The sequence below is a fragment of the Eptatretus burgeri genome, chromosome 2 (assembly GCF_056783735.1).
Source record: "Eptatretus burgeri isolate ZD-2024b chromosome 2, Ebu_testis_v1, whole genome shotgun sequence".
In the NCBI taxonomy this organism is placed as follows: Eukaryota; Metazoa; Chordata; class Myxini; order Myxiniformes; family Myxinidae; genus Eptatretus; species Eptatretus burgeri.
The window spans coordinates 100,683,582-100,706,295 of record NC_140962.1 but is presented as its reverse complement, the minus strand read 5'-3'; the positions used below and the strand labels follow the sequence as shown (position 1 = coordinate 100,706,295).

The 22,714-nt window shown below is 44.8% G+C and overlaps 1 protein-coding gene across 6 annotated transcripts in view; it reads right to left on the bottom strand.

Annotated features, from left to right (window-relative positions):
- Positions 1 to 5,432: 5,432 nt before the first annotated feature.
- KIF21A (kinesin family member 21A) overlaps positions 5,433 to 22,714 on the bottom strand; it is a 249,946-nt gene continuing 232,664 nt past the window's right edge. For all 6 annotated transcript variants that reach the window (XM_085870463.1, XM_085870467.1, XM_085870464.1 and 3 more), the window contains 2 exons: positions 13,798 to 13,997; positions 5,433 to 6,387 (listed from right to left, as the gene is read on the bottom strand). In XM_085870463.1, the coding sequence (XP_085726589.1) occupies positions 6,312 to 6,387; positions 13,798 to 13,997 (276 nt within the window). In that variant the 3' untranslated portion in view covers positions 5,433 to 6,311. The remainder of the gene's footprint in view (positions 6,388 to 13,797; positions 13,998 to 22,714) is intronic.

Genomic DNA, 22,714 nt, shown 5'->3' with positions numbered 1-22,714 from the left:
TGCACCTCAAACCTATTTCCTATGTCACCACTCATTCCACGCTCAGGACTCCCACACACAGCAGGCTGCACACATTCCAAGGTTATGTGTTGACATTTCCCACCTTCAACCTTGCCTGTGTACTGACCAACTGCCTCGCACTCCTGGGCTACATTCTCGACCGCCAGGTGAGTACCCACACACACTTCGGCCTCGGCAACACGTACCGGTGTTGTAGTCTGGACTGTGGACTCACAGCATTCGTTCACAGGCTCTACACACACACACACACACACACACACACACACACACACACACACACACACACACACACACACACACACACACACACACACACACACACACACACACACACACACACACACACACACACACACACACACACACACTCAGGGGTCACGTATACGTGCACCCCATCGGACAGTCTCTTTCTTAACATAAAATTCAATTTCTACCTTAAGCCCCTCGTCCGCACCATGTATGCATGTACCCACGTACCTGCTTCGTTCCAGAGTTACCTCTGTCCGGTCGCTTCTCTCCAGCAGGTTCCTCATCATTCGTTCGCCACTCTCCTCTGGGGCTGTCAGCTCCACACGCTGGACCTGCTCAAAATGTATCTCACTCATCAACAACCCCGCATGCTCCCTCAATGTCTCAATCACCAGGGTTTGCTCTAAGTGTGGTGTCATCCGACGAGTGATGTCAATCAAGGTCCGCACCACTAACATTACTCCCTGTGGTGATATCACACATCCCACATCATTGTGCTGTTCTACTTCCTGGCTCCATTTTCTTTTCCATTCGAGTTGTTCTTCCTTACCTCTCTGAGCCTTTTGAGTTGTTCATTATCTTTCCGGAGTTTTTCCATCTCCGTGGACTCCAACTTTGCTCTCTCCTTGAGTTGGTTAATTTCAAACTCGAATTGTTTTTGTTTTCTACCCCGTCTCTCGTGTTTTTTTTTTTCATTCTCCAATCTCATCGTTTCTTTCAATTGGCTCATTTCCTTTTCCTGTTTCATCCGTCGTTCTTTCATTATCTCTGCGTACTTCAACCTTGCTTTCTCCTTTAGTTGTTCTTGTCCCTCTTTTTGTTTCCTCTTCCACTGTCTCTCTTGTTCCTCATTCTCCAATCTCATAGTTTCCTTCAATTGGCCGAGCTCCTTTTCCCGTTTCATTCGTCGTTCTTTCATTATCTCTGCGTACTTCAACCTTGCTTTGTCCTTCAGTTGTTCTTGTCCTTTTTGTTTCATTCCTTGTTCTTTTTGTTTCTTTGCCCACTGTCTCTTTTGTTCCTCATTCTCCAATCTCGTCGTTTCCTTCAATTGGTTGATCTCCCTTTTCTGCATCATTCGTTGTTCTTTCAGTACCTTATTCCACTGTTTCTCTTGTTCCTCATTCTCAAATCTCATCGCTTCCTTCAATTGGATGTTTTCCTTCTCCTGTATCATTCGTTGTTCTTTCACCATCTCCTCGTACTCCAACCTGGCCTTTTCCTTTAGTTGTTCAATTTCAAATCCATGTTCTTTTTGTTTTCTACTCCACTGTCTCTCTTGTTCTTCCTTCTCAAATCTCATTGTTTCCTTCAATTGGTTGATCTCTCCTTCCTGTTTCATTCGTTGTTCTTTTTGTTTCTCATTCCACTATCTCTCCTGTTCTTCCTTCTCCAATTTCTGTTTCCTTCAATTGGCTGATTTCCCTTTCCTGCTTCATTCCTTGTTCTTTCACCACACTTTCTTGTATCTCATTCTTTAATCTGGCCTTGGCTCCCAGCTGTTCGATCTGCACAGTGTGCTTCCTTAACGTTTCATTCTCCGTTCTCGTTCTTTCCTCTCTTAACATCCTCAGCTCGTTTTGTAATCCCGTTTCTTTGTTTTGGTGTTTCAGTAACTCAGAAGCTTTTTTTTCTAATTCCTTTCTCATCTCCGCACACTCCAACCTTGCTTTGGGTTCTAATTGTTCGATCTGCACAGTGTGGTTCCTTAATGTTTCATTCTCCGTTCTCTTTCTTTCCTCTCTTAACATCCTCAGTTCATTTTGTCATTCCCTCTTTGCTTTGGTGTTTCAGTGACTCAGAAGTTTTTTTCCTATAATTCCTCTCTCGCCTCCTCACCTTTTGCATGCTTCCTCCCTCAATTCGTCCCTTTTCTTACTGTATTCCTCTAGTTTTTTCTGCCATTCCTTTCCCATTTTTATCTTCCCTTCCAGGGTTTGTCTTTTAAACTGGCCTGCCCTTACCTCTCGCTTCAGTAGTTCCAATTCTCCATCTTGTTTGCGTTTTTCCTTTTCTAGCTTTGTTTTCCTTTCTCCTTCCTCCCTCATTTCTTCCTGTAGTTCTTCGAACTGTTTTGACTTTTCCAACCATTCTTCCTTCCCTTGCTCCAGATGTTCCTCTCCTTTTTTTAATCTTCTGTTCTAGGCTTTCTCTTTTCCGAATGCCTTCTTCTACTTCTCGCTTCAGTAGTTTCAATTCCACATCATGTTCACATTTTTCCTTTTCTCGTTTTTTTTTTTCCATTCTTCTTCCATGTTCTTTCTATCCCGGGAATTACTAATTTGCTCCTCTTTTCTTTTCTTCAGTTTGTTCCAACTCATGGGTACTCAACTCTACTTTCCTCATTTCTCCCTGTAGTTCTTTGAACTATCTTGACTTTTCCAACAATTCTTCCTTCCTTTCCTCCAGATGTTCCTCTCCTCTTTTTATCTTCCGGTCTAGGCTTTCTCTTTCCTGATTGCCTGATCTTACCTCTTCCTTCAGATGTTTCAATTCCAAATTGTTTCCATCTGGACTCTGTCCCATTCCGCAATGCGCCGGCCAACTCATAATCCAGCCACCGAATTCGTTCCTGTGCATCGGTCAACTGTTGTGACTCCCCGTGCACACAATCCTCCTGAACCTCGTCTGCGTGCCGTTGTGCCTCATCCAATTTAATCTGCAATTCTTCTATATAGTCATCAGCACACCTCCACTGGTCCAAGGCATCCGACAATCGTCCATGAAGCTCATGAATGTATGCGTTGGCGTCCTCATTCATCTGCCCCGGCGTATACCATGTCCACACGGCCTGAACCAGTGGGCGGGAGAGTTTCCTTCGTGCCTTGCCATTCGTTGTGCTATAATTAGCCCTCCCTCGCTTCGTGTCGCGCCAAGGTGGAGCCACACCACCATTTTGCAACTCCATTTCCTTTATAATTTTTCCTCCGATCCGTTCAAGCATCAGATCACTACCAATTGTTAACACAATCGGTGTTCTGCAAATTTACGGAGATGGAAGCGGAGACGCGCTGTTCTGGCACATGCTCCCATACCTGACCTGACCTAAAGCGGAGAGTTCGTTATCCCACTCCTGACAGCCAGTTGTTGCGGATCCGGGGTGGCGGGAATCTGACCCGGTCCCTGGTGCCACCCTCGCCACCACCGTCTCCGGGTGTCTATAACGCCGGCCGGCTCGGCACAGGCCTCGGGTCACGCGTCTTCAATCGCGATACCAACGTACTCCTGAACCTTACCAGTTGGGGAGATAGAACCCCTAGTTACAGACTGGCTTTGTCAGTAACCGAGCAGAGTCTACCAGTCTGTAACCATTTTGGTCTTATATGCCAATCGAACGGATCGTTCCTCGACGCGACACACATTAATCCATAGCGGCAACTTCATCAGAATTAACCAGATTTATTGGGGACATCAGGGATCACAAAACAAGCAATAACACGACAGTGGTTTTATTAACAATCAATTCGTTCTTAACTAGGAAACCACGGCTACAGGTTTCGAGGGGATTACTATGAAATATGCCTTATACAACACGTGCAAACAAACAAACATGCATGCAGGACAAGACAGAGTACTTGGTGATGACTCATGGACGAGAGGACCATGTCCCAAAAGCACGAAGGTCGCTCGTAAAAACCAGCGGGTTTCCACGGGTTCGAATTCCCGCTTGAACATGCCGCGCAGCAAGAAATGGCGGCGAAGCACTCCAGCTCCCGCCCAAGTCACCGCGTGCGCGGTTCTCCTCAGTGGGCTCCGGCTCCGCGCCACGTCGACGATGCGAGATCGCCAATCTCTCTCCAGGGTTCAGCACACAAATCCCGGCCTGGCCTGTTCTCCATCCAAGGTCCCAGTCGAGGTCCGAGTTCCACAGGCGGATCACAACATGTCGAGCCGTGAGGTGAGCAAGGACCGTCAGACGCTCTGGCGTATCCTTTCCGGCCTTCCCGCCTCGAAGCCCGACTCCCGCTTCGTCCCCTCAGTTCCTCTCTCGGTCGAATCACCGACGTGCAGGTCGGTTCAGCGTCTCTCCCGGCAGACCCAACACGGTGCCTCCTTCGTTCGCTCGCCTCGAAGCGACTCCGAGCACGCCTCGAGAACCCGGCCTTTCCTCACACACAGCACTCATTTCGTCCCCTTTTCTTTTCTCCTTCGAGTCGTGAGGTGAATCGATGTGCAGGTTCCGCTTTCTCTGCCGGCCGATTCACCACTGCCTTTTTCTTTTCTCTCTCTTGCCTCGACACGCGAGCTCCTTTGACACACATCTGTCTCGGCGACTCCTTGACCAAAGGCTCCTCCCCCTTCGCGTCACTTCCTGTCCAGGCCACACCCCTCGCTCTAGGCCATGCCTCTCAGCTGACTGGGAGGGGCCTATTCCGGAATGAGGAAGGAATAATAGCGATCTCTCGTTTCACCACCATAGCACGAACACAAAAACAGTGTTACACCTCCCGATGCACACATATCGTCCCTTATACCACACAACCTATCTATACATCAATTTAATGGGGGAACTGAGCTAATTCTATATTTAGTATTCCCATAAGGGCCATTTCCATAACAATATGTACCAATTTTGGTGCTTTTATGAAAAGTCAAACAATTGGTTTGCTATGCTGCAGTACTATTAAGAACGGGTAATTGATTAATTATAACATTGTCGTGAATGCTTTGCTTGTGTTGTTTCCCCCATGTGTCCCCAATAAATCTGGCTGATTCGTATGAAGTTGCCGCTTTGAATTAATTTGTGCTGCGCCGAGGAACGATCCGCTCGATTTGGATATAAAAACCAAAATGGTGACAGACTGGCAGAATTCGCTCGGTATCTGACAAAACCAGTCTGTAACCGGGGTCTATTTCCCCAACTGGTAAGGTCCAGGTGTACGTTGGTATCGCGATTCGAGACGCGTGACCCGAAGCCTGTGCCGAACCAGCCGGCGTTATAACCCCGGAGACTGCGGTGGTTGAGTGACGCCGAATAAGTAACATTTGGCTGTCGAGAGTAGGGTGCGAAAACCCAAACTGGTTACGGACAGTGATTGACATCACTCGTCTGAATCCCGCCACCGCTGAATCCTTTATATATATTTGAGAAATTTTTTATTGGATGGACTTAACGAGAATCCTCAGAGGACTAATTGGAAGCTCTGTGCACAAGAGACAAATACGGAGGCAGCCATATTCATTTTATTCCACATCCGTCACTCCATTGCATTTAAATAAAGCCGACCAAGAGGCTGTGTAGCTTTCTCCGAAGTCAAAATAAATACATCAGTGTACAAGCAGCACGCAGTTTGTAAATTTACATAAAACATGGTCATTAAACATGTCAAGACGTTCACACATTTTAAGATCAAAGGGTTTACAACTATTTCAAGTGTTGGCATCTCGGAGTAGAGAGTGACCCGGCACGTGTAACAATGATAGAGAGTGTAACAATGGCCGGGTGAGAGTATTCATGCACACAGTTACACTTGCACCGAGCACAAAATGATGCACATAACTCGCAAACAAATACAGGCAAATTCTCATTTCATTGGAAAGATTGGAAGCGTCACCACTTGGTGATCCGTTCACTTCCGAATCCGCAAAGCAGCCAATGTTCAAGTGTGCAAAATGGATTTCATTTCATTTATATTTTGCAACTGACTTTTTCTTCTTCTTTATCTCAGAATAGTTTAACTTTCACTCCCTACATTCAACACACACACACACACACACACACACACACACACACACACACACACACACACACACACACACACACACACACACACACACACACACACACACACACACACACACACACTCCAGTAATTGTGGTGAAGGTGTTAAGAGCTTACAGGCTTGGAGGTTGATGAGTTTATGGTGATGAAACGATGTTTGAATATGGAGGCATTCAACCGTTCCTTGAAACTGCTCGTGAGTCAGTTCAACCTCAGTCAAATCGGCTCCAGGTAGTAAAGAAGTGGGCACCACTTCCACCACATGTCACAGTCACCACTTCCAAGAATGCTTTGCATAAGAAGGAAGAGCGACATGGTCTACTCGGGCTCCACACTGTCAGATGTGTGACTGTCCAGTGCTATGCGAGGACTCCAGATCCTCACCGTGCGGTCGCTGCGGGAAGGGGAGGACAAGCACAACAATGAGGGAATACTAGTTCACAAAAAAGGGATAATTTAACAGAGTGGAGAAAAAGGACCACCAGATTATCTCTGAAAGAGGTGATTAGATAAACTGTATTTAATATTTTTTTGTATTACAAAGTCAAGGCTCGTGGAAAAACTAGAACACTGAATGGGGATCAGGATATAACATGGCAAATGGAATGGAACAGTAGGAAGAGGGAAGGGGGGGGAGGCGACACCAACAGGGTTGAGGGACAAAATAGACTTGAAGAAATAAGGGATGTGTGGAGGAATGAGGGGGTAGGTGAGGATGCATGTGGTGGACAAGATGGAAACAGCAGCAATGATGTAAAAGATCATGGTTATGGATGGAGATGGTGGTGAACAGCTGTCTTGAAGACCTGGAGGGAAGAATGAGATTGAAAAGAATGTGCAAGTTGATACCACAGGTGGGGAGAAAGGAAGCAATGAGTGGAGGTGGGCATGATTCTGGATTCTGGAAGTTTCACCAGAAGGGGGTTGGTGGTGGAGCATATGCACCCTGTACAAAACGTCATGGAGGACAAAGCACAGAAAGAGCAGAGATGCAAACCAGAAGTTGTGTGTAGCTTATGTGTTCAGTTAATGATGCCAGCAAGAATAACTTGAGCGAAAGTCTCAAATCTGTGCTCACTGGGTGATGGGTAGAAATTGTGTGTTGTGATAATATACAATCATGTCTGGAGACAGTCAGAGTCTTCTATGAAGTCCTAAAAGATGGAGGTGCAATTGAGAAGAAGAAAATTGTTCAACAGAATGGGACAGGGAAACAACAAAATTGTAGGTGGTGGTGTTAGAGGTTCGGAAAAGAGTTGGTAGAAAATATGCATGAATTTGGGACGAGGTTGATACATCTATGGAATGGTAGGGGAAAGGGGAAGAATAAGAGAAATTAAAAACTTCAATTTCACAAATGATTAATAGAGGGCTCCACTCATAAATCCTCGATTACTAAAACGAGAATCGTCCATCCGTATGTGTGTGTCCACCATGTTTCATTCTGAAGGGTTCCTGTTATGGAATAATAAAGATGGTATCATTGGAAAGGTAACACTTGATTTACTTGGAACAAAAATCCATGCCAATTTAATTATAAAGATAACCGTTTTAAAAGCCCGTCTTTCAGGAATTGAGGAAGAGGAAGCGGAACCTCAAGCTTCATGCAGAGCAGGGGTTCCCAACCGGTGGTATCATGTACCCTGAGGAGGTACACAGACGACCTTTGGATTTTTGTATTTTTTTTGAAAAACGTTTAAAATCTCTTATTGATATTGTCCACAAAAAATTAAAACAAATAAAGATACTGTACCACCTAATTTACACTTCTTCTTGCTTGCATTATCATATCAACGAGGAGACGTTTATCAGCGACTATGTTCAATATGGCTTCACCGTGAAAATGGATGGATAAAGATGCGACGCAACTTCCACAATGCTTGCTCTGTTCGAAGGTCCTTGGGAATGGATCATTAAAGTTCTAAAAGCTCAAGGAACATCTTCAGAACATTCATCCGAATAATACGCACGACGATTGTGCATCATTTGAAGTTAAAAAAAAAATTATCCCCCGTGTGGGGGTGACGGTCATCTCTATAATACCACAAGTTCTCAATGTTCAGTTCAGGTAACCGCGAAACAGTCCAAACTAACCGTTTAGACAGAAATAGTTCACAGAGATACACTAGGATAATACAGTCATGCGCCACTTAACGACGGGGTTACGTTCTGAGAAACGCGTTGTTAAGCGACGTCGTCGTTGTGCGAACATCATTTTTTTTTCATTTTCGTTTTCGAACATCATTTTCGAACATCGTACTTACACAAACCTAGACACCTAGGCTCGATGGTAAAGCCTATTTTCGTTTTCGAACATCGTACTTACACAAACCTCGACACTGAGGCTCTATGGTAAAGCCTATTTTCGTTTTCGAACATTGTACTTACACAAACCTAGACACCTAGGCTCTATGGTAAAGCCTATTTTCGTTTTCGAACATCGTACTTACACAAACCTAGACACCTAGGCTATATGGTATAGCTATATGGTTTCCAGGTCAATCACTCGACGTGACCTCTTACTGGCAATATCAGCAGTGGATTTTGTACGCTTAAGGTCCATGATGAACAAAACAACACGAGATTAAATCAAGCACATGGAAAATGATGCAATCAAGAGACGTGGTAAACACGAGATGTACAGTAAAACAATGCTGCGTGACACGGCATGCTGTTTTACAGTAAACTTTTTTTTTTAAAGTAGAAAGAGTACACTCTAAAATAACAATAAAAAGTACAGTATAGTAAATACATAAACCAGTAACATCGTTGTTTATTATCATTATCAAGTATTATGTACTGTACAGTGAACATAATTGTACGTGCTATTTTTATACGACTGGCAGCGCTACGTCGGCTACATCACTCGGCGATAGGAATGTTTCAGCTACATTTTTTATATTTTTTTTCCAGAGCTGGCAGATCGGTCGTATATGCGATCCGTCGTTGCCCGGAACGTCGTGAAGCGGCACATGACTGTACTAAATACATAACCAGTATTTAGTACAGTCTGTACATGACTAATGACATAATTAATAAATATGTATTGATCAGAATCACCAGTAAGTGCAATACGTGGTTTTCCGGTCCGTCCACTCTCTGGGGACATTTCACTTCCGGTTGTAGAAAAAAACGAAAAAATAGGCTTCGCTCTCGGAGATTATGATAATCCTGTGGATTATTCAGGTCAGGTATAGGAGCATGTGCCAGAACAGCACGTCGCTGCGTCCACTTTCCGCCGGTACTCCAGGGGCCTCCGTCTGGCCATCCCCCAGGCAGATGCCAGGCCCATCCCCATCTCCTTGAGATGATGGTCAACCTGTTGCAACCATGTTTATGATCACCTGTCTTTGTTGCGATGTTGATGTTGATGTTACGATAAGCCACTCAAAATGAGGCTTCAACTGCTGGTTGTTGCTCAGGAACAAACCCAAATGGTGCTAGCGTGGCACCTGTCATAAATAGAGCCCTTTTTAGGTCATCTCTACCGAGATTTCGTGGCTTTGTTGATGTTGTACGATGATAAGTGGCTTTGTTGATGTTGCGACGTCAAAGGGCGGAGGAGCTCCTTGTGAGCCAACGGCCATCCATATCTAGTGCCCAACTGTGTCTGCGGACGTCCTCCTGCAGTTGGGTCACTTCTTATTAGGAGGTTGGTGGCAGGATTTGCACTCCGGCCACCGTAAAACCCTTCATTCCGCAAAACGCAAAAAAATCTGAAAACCCACTCCGTGGGAGTACCTCCTGTGCAGCTTCCCTTCGCAGGGCAGCTCACCGGATGACGGGATTGGGGAAAAGCCTTCGGGACCCCCAATCTTTGATAGGAGGGAAACCACGGGGTAACATCCCTGGGTCAGATTGCGGGAGAGTGTGTCGGAGTGGTGCTGAGGTGTCGTCCACCAGACGGCGGTCTCCTTGGGTTAACCTGAGGCGGTCCCTTCGGGTGGGTGCCCGGAATGTCCAATCCCTAAGAGAGATTATTCTTCACTGATTATAATGCAACTTTCAGAATGAAAATTGGTCAAGTATTTATAGAGATATTGAGGTTTGAAAAATCGTTAGAGCTCGCAAATTCATTAATTATTAATTCCACAGAAGTTTTGTGACACTGCACAAAGTAACATGTCAGGTATGAAAAAACATTTTGTATGCCAGATTCATTAATTATTAATTCATTAATTATGGAATGTACTCGTTGATATATTAATCAGAAAGCCCGAAGCATGTCGCATAATTTATCACTTATCCCCTCATCCGGGATCCGTGGCCTCGCCCCACAGCCTGCAGCCCTATGTCCGCCGGTGATTATGTTAGATATCGGCACGATCGAGAGGAGCCTGCGAATTATCCCTGCTGATGCACTGAATTGATGCAATCGTTCGGCCAGAATATTCGTTGTCAAGATGTTCCGTGATTAAATCACCAATACAGTCACTCGAATTTATACCGCCGACATAGTTCTTAACAATCAACTTCGCCCCAGAAACCACAGTCAATCTGAACCACGCTGGCCACTGCTCAGATGCCATGACCGAACTACTGCGCAGTTCTACTATGCAGTTTGGTTAAAGATGACTCGGCATTTTGGTGCGTGCGCACGAAATTATATTTTGAAAATAAATACCGACGTTTACATTTCGGGTTTTGAAACTTTTGCACCTTCGGTGGAAAATGTATTAATATAAAAGGCTAAAAATGTGTTTTATATTTATATTTCATTTCTCCTTCCTTCCTTCTTTGCGAATCGCATCGGCATTTTTGGCCATCTTCCAGATCATGTGACGATCAAACGGGAAGGAAATTCAAAAATCTGTCTGGTTAGATACAAGATAATATTTTTTACTATCATAATCAATAAACAGTTGCTGAACATCTTGTAGAATGGCAGACGAGATAGGTTTTGAAAATGGCGATTTTTATAACTTACGTGACCTCGTCCCTGACCTTGAACTCGGACAAAAGTTATGTCGTTGTGCAACACTCATCGACCTCTACCCACATCCTAAGTTTCATCAAGATCGGAAAGAAAAATTGTTGACGGATGTACGGACGGACGGACATTTGGTCCGGCTTTATGAGGTCATCTCGGTAGAGATGACCTAAAAAGGGCTCTATTTATGACAGGTGCCACGCTAGCACCATTTGGGTTTGTTCCTGAGCAACAACCAGCAGTTGAAGCCTCATTTTGAGTGGCTTATCGTATCGCAAAAATATAACAAAGCGCGCATGACTGCTGAAACGTTGGTTAAGTCACGTGCACTTGAGATGACTGAGATCATGTGCAGGAAAGAAGTCAAGAACCGGCTTGCCCAGATTCCGCTATCAAACAATACCACTATCTCGAGCTCCAGCGATGTTGGGAAAGGCATCGAGATTCGTTGAGGAAGAAGACGACGAAGAAGAAAATTAGTATTTCACCTTTCACCCCTTAAAATCGAAATAAGGACCAAAATTGAAATTTTTTTGATTTTATTTGAATGGTTCTGTGTGTATTGGACTGAGGTAGCTCCATTCCAAACTTGAAGAGGACCGGCTCAGAAATGAAGAAATGGTGTGCAATTGTAATTTGTTGGAAAGAAAGGAAACACAGGAGACAATAAGAAACAAGCAGAAAGAATGAAACAGGAAAAAAGAAACCCCCTCCCTGCAGAGTGGAAGAAAATGATGAAAACTGGTAAAGCCAACATCGAGGTATTAACACAAGTTGTATACGAGGGTCAGCGGGGGTCAAAAGGTTGATCCCTGTTCAAAAAATGAGTTTATATAGCATCAACTTCAAAGCATCTCAAAATGCAAAGCCCATTTGTCATGCCTGTAACACTAACCAAGACTGCTGTAATGAACTACTAAAGTGATCGGTTATATGGTCGATGACTGCAAGGTCACTTCATTCCTTTCCTCGAAAGGATGAGTGTTCTTTTTCTGGAGTGCTGCTCACTTTTGCTCAGAGCCTCACTTCAAACCAAACTAAAAAGCATCACAAAATGCAAAGCTCGTCCGCATTCGCTTTGTACTCAAACTAAACTTGACGAAAACGACAGTTAAAAAAACAAATTGTACATTTCATTAATTTGTGTTCTCCATATTCTCCAAATAAAGGTTTGTGAGGATTTGATGACAAAAGCTCAATTGGTAAAAATGTTGTGCCCTGGACAGATGCACTGAATGTCCATGTCCATTGGGACCATACTCTGTACAGAGCGTTGGTGCTGCCGAAGCAGTCTCCTTGGCTATTGGGCACAATCCTGGACAGGTCGCCACTCTGACGCAGGATACTTGAATGACTCGGTCATCCCAGCAAGCTGGTACTCATTTTGCCGACCTCGGAAGGATGGCAGGCTGAGTCAACCCCCTGGTGAATTAATTCAGCGGGCAACGAGGCTTGAACTCAGGACCCTCGGATCCCAAGCCGCCACCCTAACCACTGAGCCAACACCAGGCTACACTGAATCTCAGTGGTAAATAAGTAAATAAAGAAACATGGAAAAGAATAAAACAACAGGGCGTCTTGCACTTGATGTGCTGCGGCGGGGCATATAAGGGGTATTTATCATTACGATGACTTTGCCCTTTCACATTTTAACCCAATTTTTAATTATTATCTCCATATTCTCACAATAAAACTTTGTTGATAAAAGCTCAAATGGTTAAAAAAAAAGTTATGGCCTGGACGGACAGACACACACACACACACACACACACACACACACACACACACACACACACACACACACACACACACACACACACACACACACACACACACACACACACACACACACACACACACACACACACACACACACACACACACACGCACTACTGTATACAGAAGCAATTGCGAAACCCCACCTCCCACTGTGTGGGGGACGGGTTTAATAAACTTACACCTGAAAAAGAAATGTGCGACTGCCTGGAAACTACAGAAAAGAACCAACACCTGTGCTGAGCTTCACTGGTATATCACTATCCATTCATTGTTGCATGGTGGAGAAGGGGAAGGGTACCCTTTGATCCATCCATCCATTCATTGGGACCATACTCTGTACAGAGCATCGGTGCTGCAAAAGCAGTCTCCTGGACAGGTCATTAATAAGGTTGGTTAATATCAACTTGATGAATAAGGTTGGTTAATATCAACTTGATGAATAAGGTTGGTTAATAATCTTGGTCAATAAACTTGGTGAATAAGGTTGGTTAATAAACTTGGTCAACAAGGTTGGTTAATAAACTTGGTGAATAAGATTCATGAATGAACTTGGTAAATAAGGTGGTGAATAAGGTTGATGAATGAACTTGGTGAATAACGTTGGTGAATGAGGTGCAGCAATTTTGATTTACAAATAATCCGGGTCTGAAAGAAGGAACATTCCATTTTTTCAACAAAGTAGCCGATCAGGACTCGATCCTTCTTCCTTTATCTATTTTTTAACACATTGACAAGTAGAATCCAGACAAAACGACGCCTTACCTTATGGGGCATTCTTCGTGGTGAAAGGATCACAAATCGTGATCATAAATTGCACGACAAGAGTCCTTATCCAATGGAAAGCCATTGTTATTCTTTAACCATATTCTCACAATAAAAGGTTTGTTGAACCTAATACTTGTTGTTATGAGAGTTTTCATTGTGGAATCCAACCAACAGTGCAGTATATCTGAGTTTGCTGAGAGAAAAATGAATAACACCACCACCAACAACACCTTGTTGATAATTCACTTTTCACATGCTGCCCCTGCTTCTTGATTTGTATTTCTCAATGGGATTCCACATTGTCGTGTGAATTTAAAAAGCAAATCTCACTTGGAAGCTGTGAACACGTGTGTCGAGTTGGAAGCGACTGCATTGATCGGGCTTTCGTGGCCTCGCAACTCCACGATGGGGGTGAACGAGTCCGCGTGCCAAAGTCGCAGAGCACCGGCACGACACGCGCTCACCAAGACGGGCTGTCCGGGCAGTGATCCCAATGCACACACCCAATCTCTGTGTGCATTCGGAATTTGCTGAGGTGGGTTGAAGGAGAAAAGGGGGGGGGGAGGTGGTGAGTATGTAGGAGGACAAAGTGAGATTGCAAGATGCACTTTGGTACTGCAAATATTCCGATTGTGGCTCACCCAAGAAGGAAGAATTTCCAAGGTGCCACACCAATGGAATATTAGATTCATGACAAACTGACGCCGGCAAACCTTGGCACCCAAACAGCTTGTTCCCAAGCAAAAGGAATTGTCCAATTGCTACCAAGTTGCCCAGTTACGTTTTAGTTATTAAATATGGCTTCACCATCTGAGATATCTAAGAAATCCATCGAATTTAATTGGTGTGTTTGTTAACACAACTGCTCGGTTTAAAGGAGTCTTGAAAAGATGGTTAAAAGTGCTAGTAGCAGTTACACTTTTCACAGTGGAATCCACTATATGAAACAGTAATTTCAGGAAGTTTTGAAAGAATGCCAAGAATAGGTTTCGACAAACGCAAGGCCAGGCTTCAATCACTTCCATTTTCAAAGCCTGCAGTGTGGGTGAGTAACATCACTTCTGAAAGGTAAATTAAGATATAACCAGAGAGTTGGCGTCAAAGACACCCAATACTCACCCGTTTATACATTTATCGTTTTTAAAAGACTAGTCTAATAATTAATATTTTTTATAAAGCATTGCAGTGAAGTCTGATCCAAATAATTTTAAAGCAATATATGTATTTGTATATTGCAATCAATAACAAGAGCGCAAGTGAGCACAATATACGCCCGCACAAGAAGGTATATACAGAATTGTGCTACTACATGGAAAACAGCATCCTGGTTGCCATGGCAACCACTTTAGATGACGTATGTCGTGACACCGTCTCCACAGTCTGTACCTATGTACCAAATATGAAACGTGAAAGTTGAAAACTTTGGGAGTTAGAGTGCGGACAGGAATGGATGGAAAACAGCATCCAGGTTGCCATGGCAGCCACTTTACATAACGAACGTATGTTACGACACACTGTCTCCACAGTCTGTACCTACGTACCAAATATGAAACGTGAAAGTTGAAAACTTTGGGAGTTAGAGTGCGGAAAGGAACGGATGGAAAACAGCATCCTGGTTGCCATGGCAACCACTTTAGATGACGAACTTATGTCGCCACACACCGTCTCCACAGTCTGTACCTATGCGAACGTATGTCGCCACACACCGTCTCCACAGTCTGTACCTATGAACCAAATATGAAACGTGAAAGTTGAAAACTTTGGGAGTTAGAGTGCGGACAGGAATGGACGGACAGACAGACAGACACAGACATCACATTATACGTCCCGATATATATATATATATATATATATATATATATATATATATATATATATATATATATATTGTTGTGGTTACCAAATTCGCAAACCACCATTCAGGTCCCTTAGGTGAGGTATCTCGGTAAGTACATGTGTAGTTAGGCCCAAACCCGTTGTCTAGTAGGAATACATGTCATTCATGCGTGCTGCGACTCTTCAGGATAGCCGTTTTTCTTTTACTATCTTTATTTTGGACCAACCGCCATGATTACCACCACAACCACAACATCAACCACCAACCACAACGCCGCTTCACCACAACCGCCACGACCTTCACGTCACACCTCGCAACCGTAGCATCGCCACCGTTCTTGCCCCGCTGTGGGTACCGGTGTTGGACTCGTGCAGGGCGCACGTTGAACAGCGTGTACAAAATCACGGATTTTGTGCTTCAAAAACGGATCAAAAACGACACACGCCCACTTTTTGCCGTCCAATCGGTGAGCGAGGGGCGATTTGGCCCCGCCTCCAGAACGATCGATATATGCAAATTTGTGGATCAAAAAGCCTTCACGCCCACTTTTTCTCGGGCCAATGGGGAGCGAGGTGAAAGGTCAAAGGGAGGGGGTCAAAGGCGAAGCTACGGGGGGATAAAAGGACCGTGTTCGTCAGTCAGAGCAGTGTGGAAGTCTGGAGCCCGAAGCCTGCAGTAGCTGGAGAAGCTGAAGAGAGTCGAACGAGGAGAGCCCAAAGAAGAGTCCAGGGTGGAGAGTCCAGAGGCGGAGAGGCGGCAGCGGCGAAGGCAGACGAGGGGGTGCTCGCGACGGTGCCGGGAGCTGCACGCCCGAGGAAGGCCGGCAGCGCGACCTGGCCGAGGTGGAGACGCACACCAGGGATAATAAAGATCCTCTATACCCCGAGCATCAGCAACCCCCTCCTGTTTCCCTCCGCGCTGAGATAGTGCGACCAAGGGGGCCCCTTTCCCACCCCCTGCCAGGCACTGTCCGCGAGGCCCGCGGAGTGAGGCGCCATCGCCGCTCCGCGTCTCATCACCAGACGGGTAGGCGCGACCCGGTCTCGGCCTCAGGCCCGCCTCATTCTTGGGGGTATTTCTTTTCCTTGGTTTTGGGTATGTGTTGTCGGCGCCGTCTGTGAAGTAGAATTGTATAAGTGTTGCCGTGTGCTCGGTAGTCGGTATTAGCTCTGCATTGTTTTCTCTTTTATATTTGCTTTTTGTGTAAATGGAATTGTGTTTTCTTTTTTTTGTGTGCTTTTGGTGGAATTGTATATGTGTGCTTTCCGTTCATCGCGAATAAATGTGCTTTATTATTGAACTGTTCTCCCGCTTCGCTTCGTCTTTTCCTCTATTGAATCCTCATCTTGCTTCACGTAAAGGGTTGGTAGTGGGCTGAATACGCCCGATAATTAATCGAACCGTCGAGGCCGACGATAACACCGCTCGGTTATCCCGATAGTACGGAACGGGTCGCTTAAGTGGCCCGTGTCCGAAGTCGACCTGCGGCGAGGTGCGATCGCCCGGTCTACCCTCCGTGTGGGTACTTAGGTAGGTCGAATTTGGCGAGCAACCCTATCCCACGCGGGGGCTGATTGGCTCGATCGCGGTGAGACCGAAAGGTCCACCCGTGACTGGTTCCCGGCGTTAGTCCGAGAGGGTCACGACTGGATTGTCCGTCCGGTGGGCGACGTGCCGCGATTCGAGTTACGTGGCCGTTCGCACGCCGGCGGGCACGAATCTGTAACAATATATATATATATATATATATATGTATATCTATCTATGTATATATATATATATATATATATATATATATATATATATATATATATATCTATATATATCTATATATATATATATATATATATATATATATATATATATATATCTATATATATATATATATATATATATATATATATATATATATATATATATATATATATATATATATATATATATATATATATATATATATATATATATATATATATATATATATATATATATATATATGAGCCTGGTGTTGGCGCAGTGGTTAGGGCAGCGGCTTGGGATCCAAAAGGTCCTGAGTTCAAGCCCCGTTGGGCCACTGAATTAATACACCAGGGGGTTGACTCAGCCTGTCATCCTTCCGAGGTTGGCGAAGTGAGTACCAGTGTACTGGGCTTGTGTATACCCCGGTTAAAATAAGTGTACCATATCCCTGTGTCGTAAGAGGCGACCAGGCTTGTGTCAGGAAGGGCATCCAGCGTAAAACCTTTGCCAAATCAGTATGCGGATCATAACGGATGATCCGCTATGGCGACCCCTAATGGGAGCAGCCGAAAGAACAACAACAACATATATATATATATATATATATATATATATATATATATATATATATATATATATATATATATATATATATATATATATATATATATATATAATCGGGTGTATAAAAAATAGTGTGGTAGATAAAAACATTATAAAGGAAAAAATAACTTGCACCAAAAACTTTAACATTTTCACACTCATGCTGACGTTATAGCTCTCTGTTCTTTGAACAGGCGAGCTAAAAAGGATTTTGAGCCAGTATAAACAGGTTTTATTGGAGGTTTTTTTTTTCATTTGCGGTACTGTTATTCAGTTTGGAAAATTAATTGGTTCTACCAAGAAGGAATATATTTTTGTGCACTCTACCAAGAAGGAAATACTCACAAAATACGTTTTGGCAGGCTAGCAGTGAATGAAACATGGTAGCTGGGTGCCAATCTTCAAGTTGGCAGTGAATGAAATTTCCCTGTTACTGGGAAACAAGGTAGCTGAGTGACAATCTCGAACACGTTGGCAGTTAATGAAATTTCCCTGTTGCTAGGAAACAAGGTAGCTGGGTGACAATCTCGAACACGTTGGCAGTTAATGAAATTTCCCTGTTACTAGGAAACAAGGTAGCTGGGTGACAATCTCGAACACGTTGGCAGTGAATGAAATTTCCCTGTTACTAGGAAACAAGGTAGCTGGGTGACAATCTCAAACACGTTGGCAGTGAATTAAATTTCCCTGTTACTAGGAAACAAGGTAGTTGGGTGACAATCTCGAACACGTTGGCAGTGAATGAAATTTCCCTGTTACTAGGAAATAAGGTAGCTGGGTGACAATCTCGAACATATTGGCAGTGAATGAAATTTCCATGTTGCTGGGATATTGGCTTACTGGGTGACAATCTGGAACAAGTTGACAGTAAATGAAATTTCCCTGATGCTCGGAAATAAGTTGGCTGGTTTCCAAGATGGAGCAAGATGGCAGTAAATGAAATTTCCCTGTTGCTTGGAAACAAGGTAGCTGGGTGCCAATCTGGAACAAGTTGGCAGTGAATGAAATGTCCTTGTTGCTAGGAAACAAGCTGGCTGGGTACCAATGGAAGAGGTTGGCAATGAATTAAATTTCCCTGTTGCTAGGAAACAAGTTAGCTGGGTGGCAATCTAGAACAAGTTGGGAATTAATGAAATTTACCTGTTCTTCTGACTGCAAATTATTTAGCATAGTGTCAACTTTCTTGCATGAGCCAGAGTGTGCATATCCAAACAGATGTTGTCTGGTGGATGACAGATTCCAAGGTACTTGTTATTTTTACAACAACCAACGCCGATAATACCAAGAGGACAGGTTCTCACATGCAGGTTTTATTGAGATAACGCAACTCGGTTCAAGGCCCAGCTCCCGAGTAACCATGCGAATGCACAGGGCAGGTGCAAGGGATGTAGCAATCACAAACACAACAGCAATGGCGTAACTGCCTCTTCGGTCTTCCCACAAGGTAATGAATAAACACTCACATGAACAACAAGTGAAACCTGGAAAGGACAGTATCGTAGTGTGAAAAGGACACTTCCCAGGAAGCCTGTTAAAGCCCCAGCGAAGTACACAAATGAGGCAAGGTAACCATGTTGTGACAGGTACTACAGACACTTATAACTGAGACCGAGTGGTATAAAAGCGACACCACAAAAGCTGTTGTGGTCCTTTGTTCGACTCTATGAGCCACTCATCACTACATTGCCACATTGGAGAGCGGCGTGAACAGCCCGACCTCCTCGATGGTGGAGAAACAGCCTCCTTCGGACTGTGTGGTTCATCAGCTGAGACGCGCCCAGTGGGTGTATCTGGTGCTCTGACAATAGCTTCTGGTGGTGTGGGCAGCATAACCAAATCCGATAGGGCAGGACCCGCTGTATCCCATGAGATCTCTTGTTGTGAGATGGACTCTGGTGGAGGCACGGCAGAGCATGGTGTACCCTGTGGGAGAGATTGTGATGTGAGGTCGGGCATACAATGCTCTGGTGACAGTGAGTGGGTGGTTTGGTAGATGACTGGGGATGTGGACGCACAGGTAGATACTTCGTTGATCGTCACTGGTGACATGATGAGGAGACTGTATTGGTCGCCCTGTCGATGTCTAAGGCGAAAAGGTACGTGTTGAAGCATGCTTAATTTGGTGTTTCGATGGGTAGTTGAACTTGATGTGCAAAGCAGTCAGCAGCCCATCAACCACTGAGCGGGAAATCATGATATGTTCATGAGAGAGCTGGAACGGCTGGCTGTCCTTGATGACTAAGAGGCCACCCTTGGCCACAGTCACTACTCTGATGTACCTCTTGATATCCCCCACCTTTGTCAACCTTTTAGATGGGCGAGTACCTTGGATTAGGTGAAAATGGGTACGTCTGAGGTCAGGGCACTCCAGCTGAGTAGCATGCCGGGCGACACGGCAAGTGCATTCTGGCTGTGCTGCCCAATCCTTCATCTGCAGAGACACCACGCACAATGGGCGCCTCCATTTCTTCGATAAACTTGCACACTTGACAGCTTACGTCAAAGCACACGTGAGGGTTACGACTCCCAAAATCAGATGGCAAGTTGGCAATACCATCAAGTTGCCTAACCTGCACGTGGTAACAGCTGGCCGTGGAGAGGAACGAAGTTACTATGGAACTGGCTGAGAACTCGCCACGCATAAGTTTACTGCAGGCTTGGACGCAGAGGTGACTTGTCCATCAACACTTGCACACTGTGGTGAGAATGGACGATGAACAGCACAGTGTTGGATGGCTGCTCCAATACACAGCGCCTCTACTTCGCAAGGCAGCCATGTAACCTGGTGCTTACAGAGTTTAGCATTAAAGAACCCCACGAAGAGCAAGTTACCATTCCTGTGTGCATACATTGGCTTTGTTTATAACAGACCCATCAGTAAAGAACCACAGAAAATCGTCAGGTTGAGGTATCACAATAGTCTTGCGGTCTTTCAGAGCATTCTGGCAGCCCCGAAGGCATGAAGTAACTCCTCGGAACACATTATCTTATCGCTTGATGGTTTTCCAGCAGTGGCCATGTCTAAGGGATCCAGCAAGTCAGCATAGCCACATTGGACATGGTCGAGTAACTTGAATGCTCCCACAAATGACTGCAAAGACCAGTCAAGGGGGCTCCATTGCAGACAGACTAGCAACCTTGTGGGGGCTTGCGCTTAATGTTCTGTCACACCATATCCATCTCTGTACTGTTGTTGACCTTGGACAAATAATAGTCTTTGGTGCCGACAGTCACAGGTTGTTCTGTTTTAATGCAGCCAAGACTTGGCGTCAGTTGTTAAGAGTACTCTGAGGTGTGTCACAGTTTATGTAGAGATCGTCAGACATCTTGGCGACACAGCCTTCCTGAATAAGCTCCCTCCAGACCTCAGACATGAGCTCTTCGAAGCAAGTCTCTGAGCCAGCATCCCCATCACTGACCTAGTGTAGACACGGATTCCTTTATAAGAGGCAGCAACACCACAGAACTTCATAGTCACGAGATAATGGGATCTGGTAGAAGGCCTTTACGAAGTCGGTGGTAATGATACACTGCCAATTTGCAATCTGTCAAAGCACACTGTTAACATTGGGCATCAGGGAGGGTTGCGGTTTACTATACTCTCAGATAAAGTAGACGTGCTTGGGCTTAGCCATGATGCCTGCAGCCTCCATTTTATCAAATTTGTCTTGCAATGAGTCTAAGTTGTTCTTGTTGGCTCCCCTTTCTCTATGGAGGTAGTGTTGGATCTATGTTGATAAAGGCCTTGATGTTGCCACTCGCCCCATTATATTTGGAGATCTGAGGATTAAATACATTATCATAGGCCTTTTTGATTTGGTGGAACCGGTTGTGCAATTCAGTTGATACTGTAGCTAGGAATCAGGGTTGATGGAGACACTGGCTGAAAATTGAGGAGCTCGTGCCACATTGGTAGCAGCACTTGTAGGAATATTGTTCACGCATGAGTCGATGACAAGAAGAGTTGCCCTTGCCTGGCATAAATGTACACCACGAATGACCAGTTTAGGTGAATCAGTCTTGTTAGTAACATGCATTACTTTGCTGATGGAACAAATTTCTTGAGGAGCTGGCCAAGCATATTCGGGCTTGACGAGAATGCTAGCATGACTGTCCAAATGTAGTTTCATCGCCCATACAGTGTCTGGCTCAGTGCGGGCAGGAGTTTGTATCTCAAGGTATTCTCCGGGAGGAGAACAGTCTTGTGTGGATTGCGCAGCAGGAATGTTTGGGGGCGTCTGGCCAAGGGTATTTCACTGTGAAGACTACTGTGTCAGCCATACTCACTGGAATCTTCACCTTTAATGATAATTTGCCTCTTTGAGGATCGCACGGCAATGTCATTAAAAGCCAAAAACGAATTGCCAGGAAGCACTCTCACGTCAAGTTGCTTGACAACCAAGGCATCAAGTCAGAACCCTAATCTATCTATATCTCTCTCTCCCTCTCCCTCTCACCAAGTTGCAGTGTACTTCGCCGATGACAGTGTGTGGGCTAACAAAATCTGCCTGCTGAACCATCTGAGAGGCTGAGTGGATTGGTAGATTGTAGGCCTTAGCTGTGGAAGCACGGATCAAATCGGCCATGGCCCCGGTGTCGAATGCAGGTACGAGGGGATGGTGCTGGTAGAATGTGCTCAAAACCGGACATTGGATGACATTCACTCTACAGCTGGGCAGAGAGCACTCAACATGTTGGGCTGAAAGATCGCAATCATCAGACACCTGCTCAGGGGAATTGTACTCATTAGACATCATAGCCTCATCTGCATCCCAGTCATCACCAGCAACCAGTCTGGATTGACCAATGGATCATTTGTCACTGTTCGCTCGGAAAGAAACGACACTCAGCCAAATGGTGGGTGTTGTGGGATCTCCTGGCTGTTTTGCATTGAACACAGAACTTTGCCACAAATGCCTTCATGGGTGTATTATGACTGAGTGTACTGCGTCCGAAGTTGAAGCGATACGTATGGTATGAAAGGGATATTCAACAAAGAATGTCTTTGTTGTATCTCTATTCCAGGATGTCTGCACACTGTAGGGAGGTTACCTTCAGAAATTGATG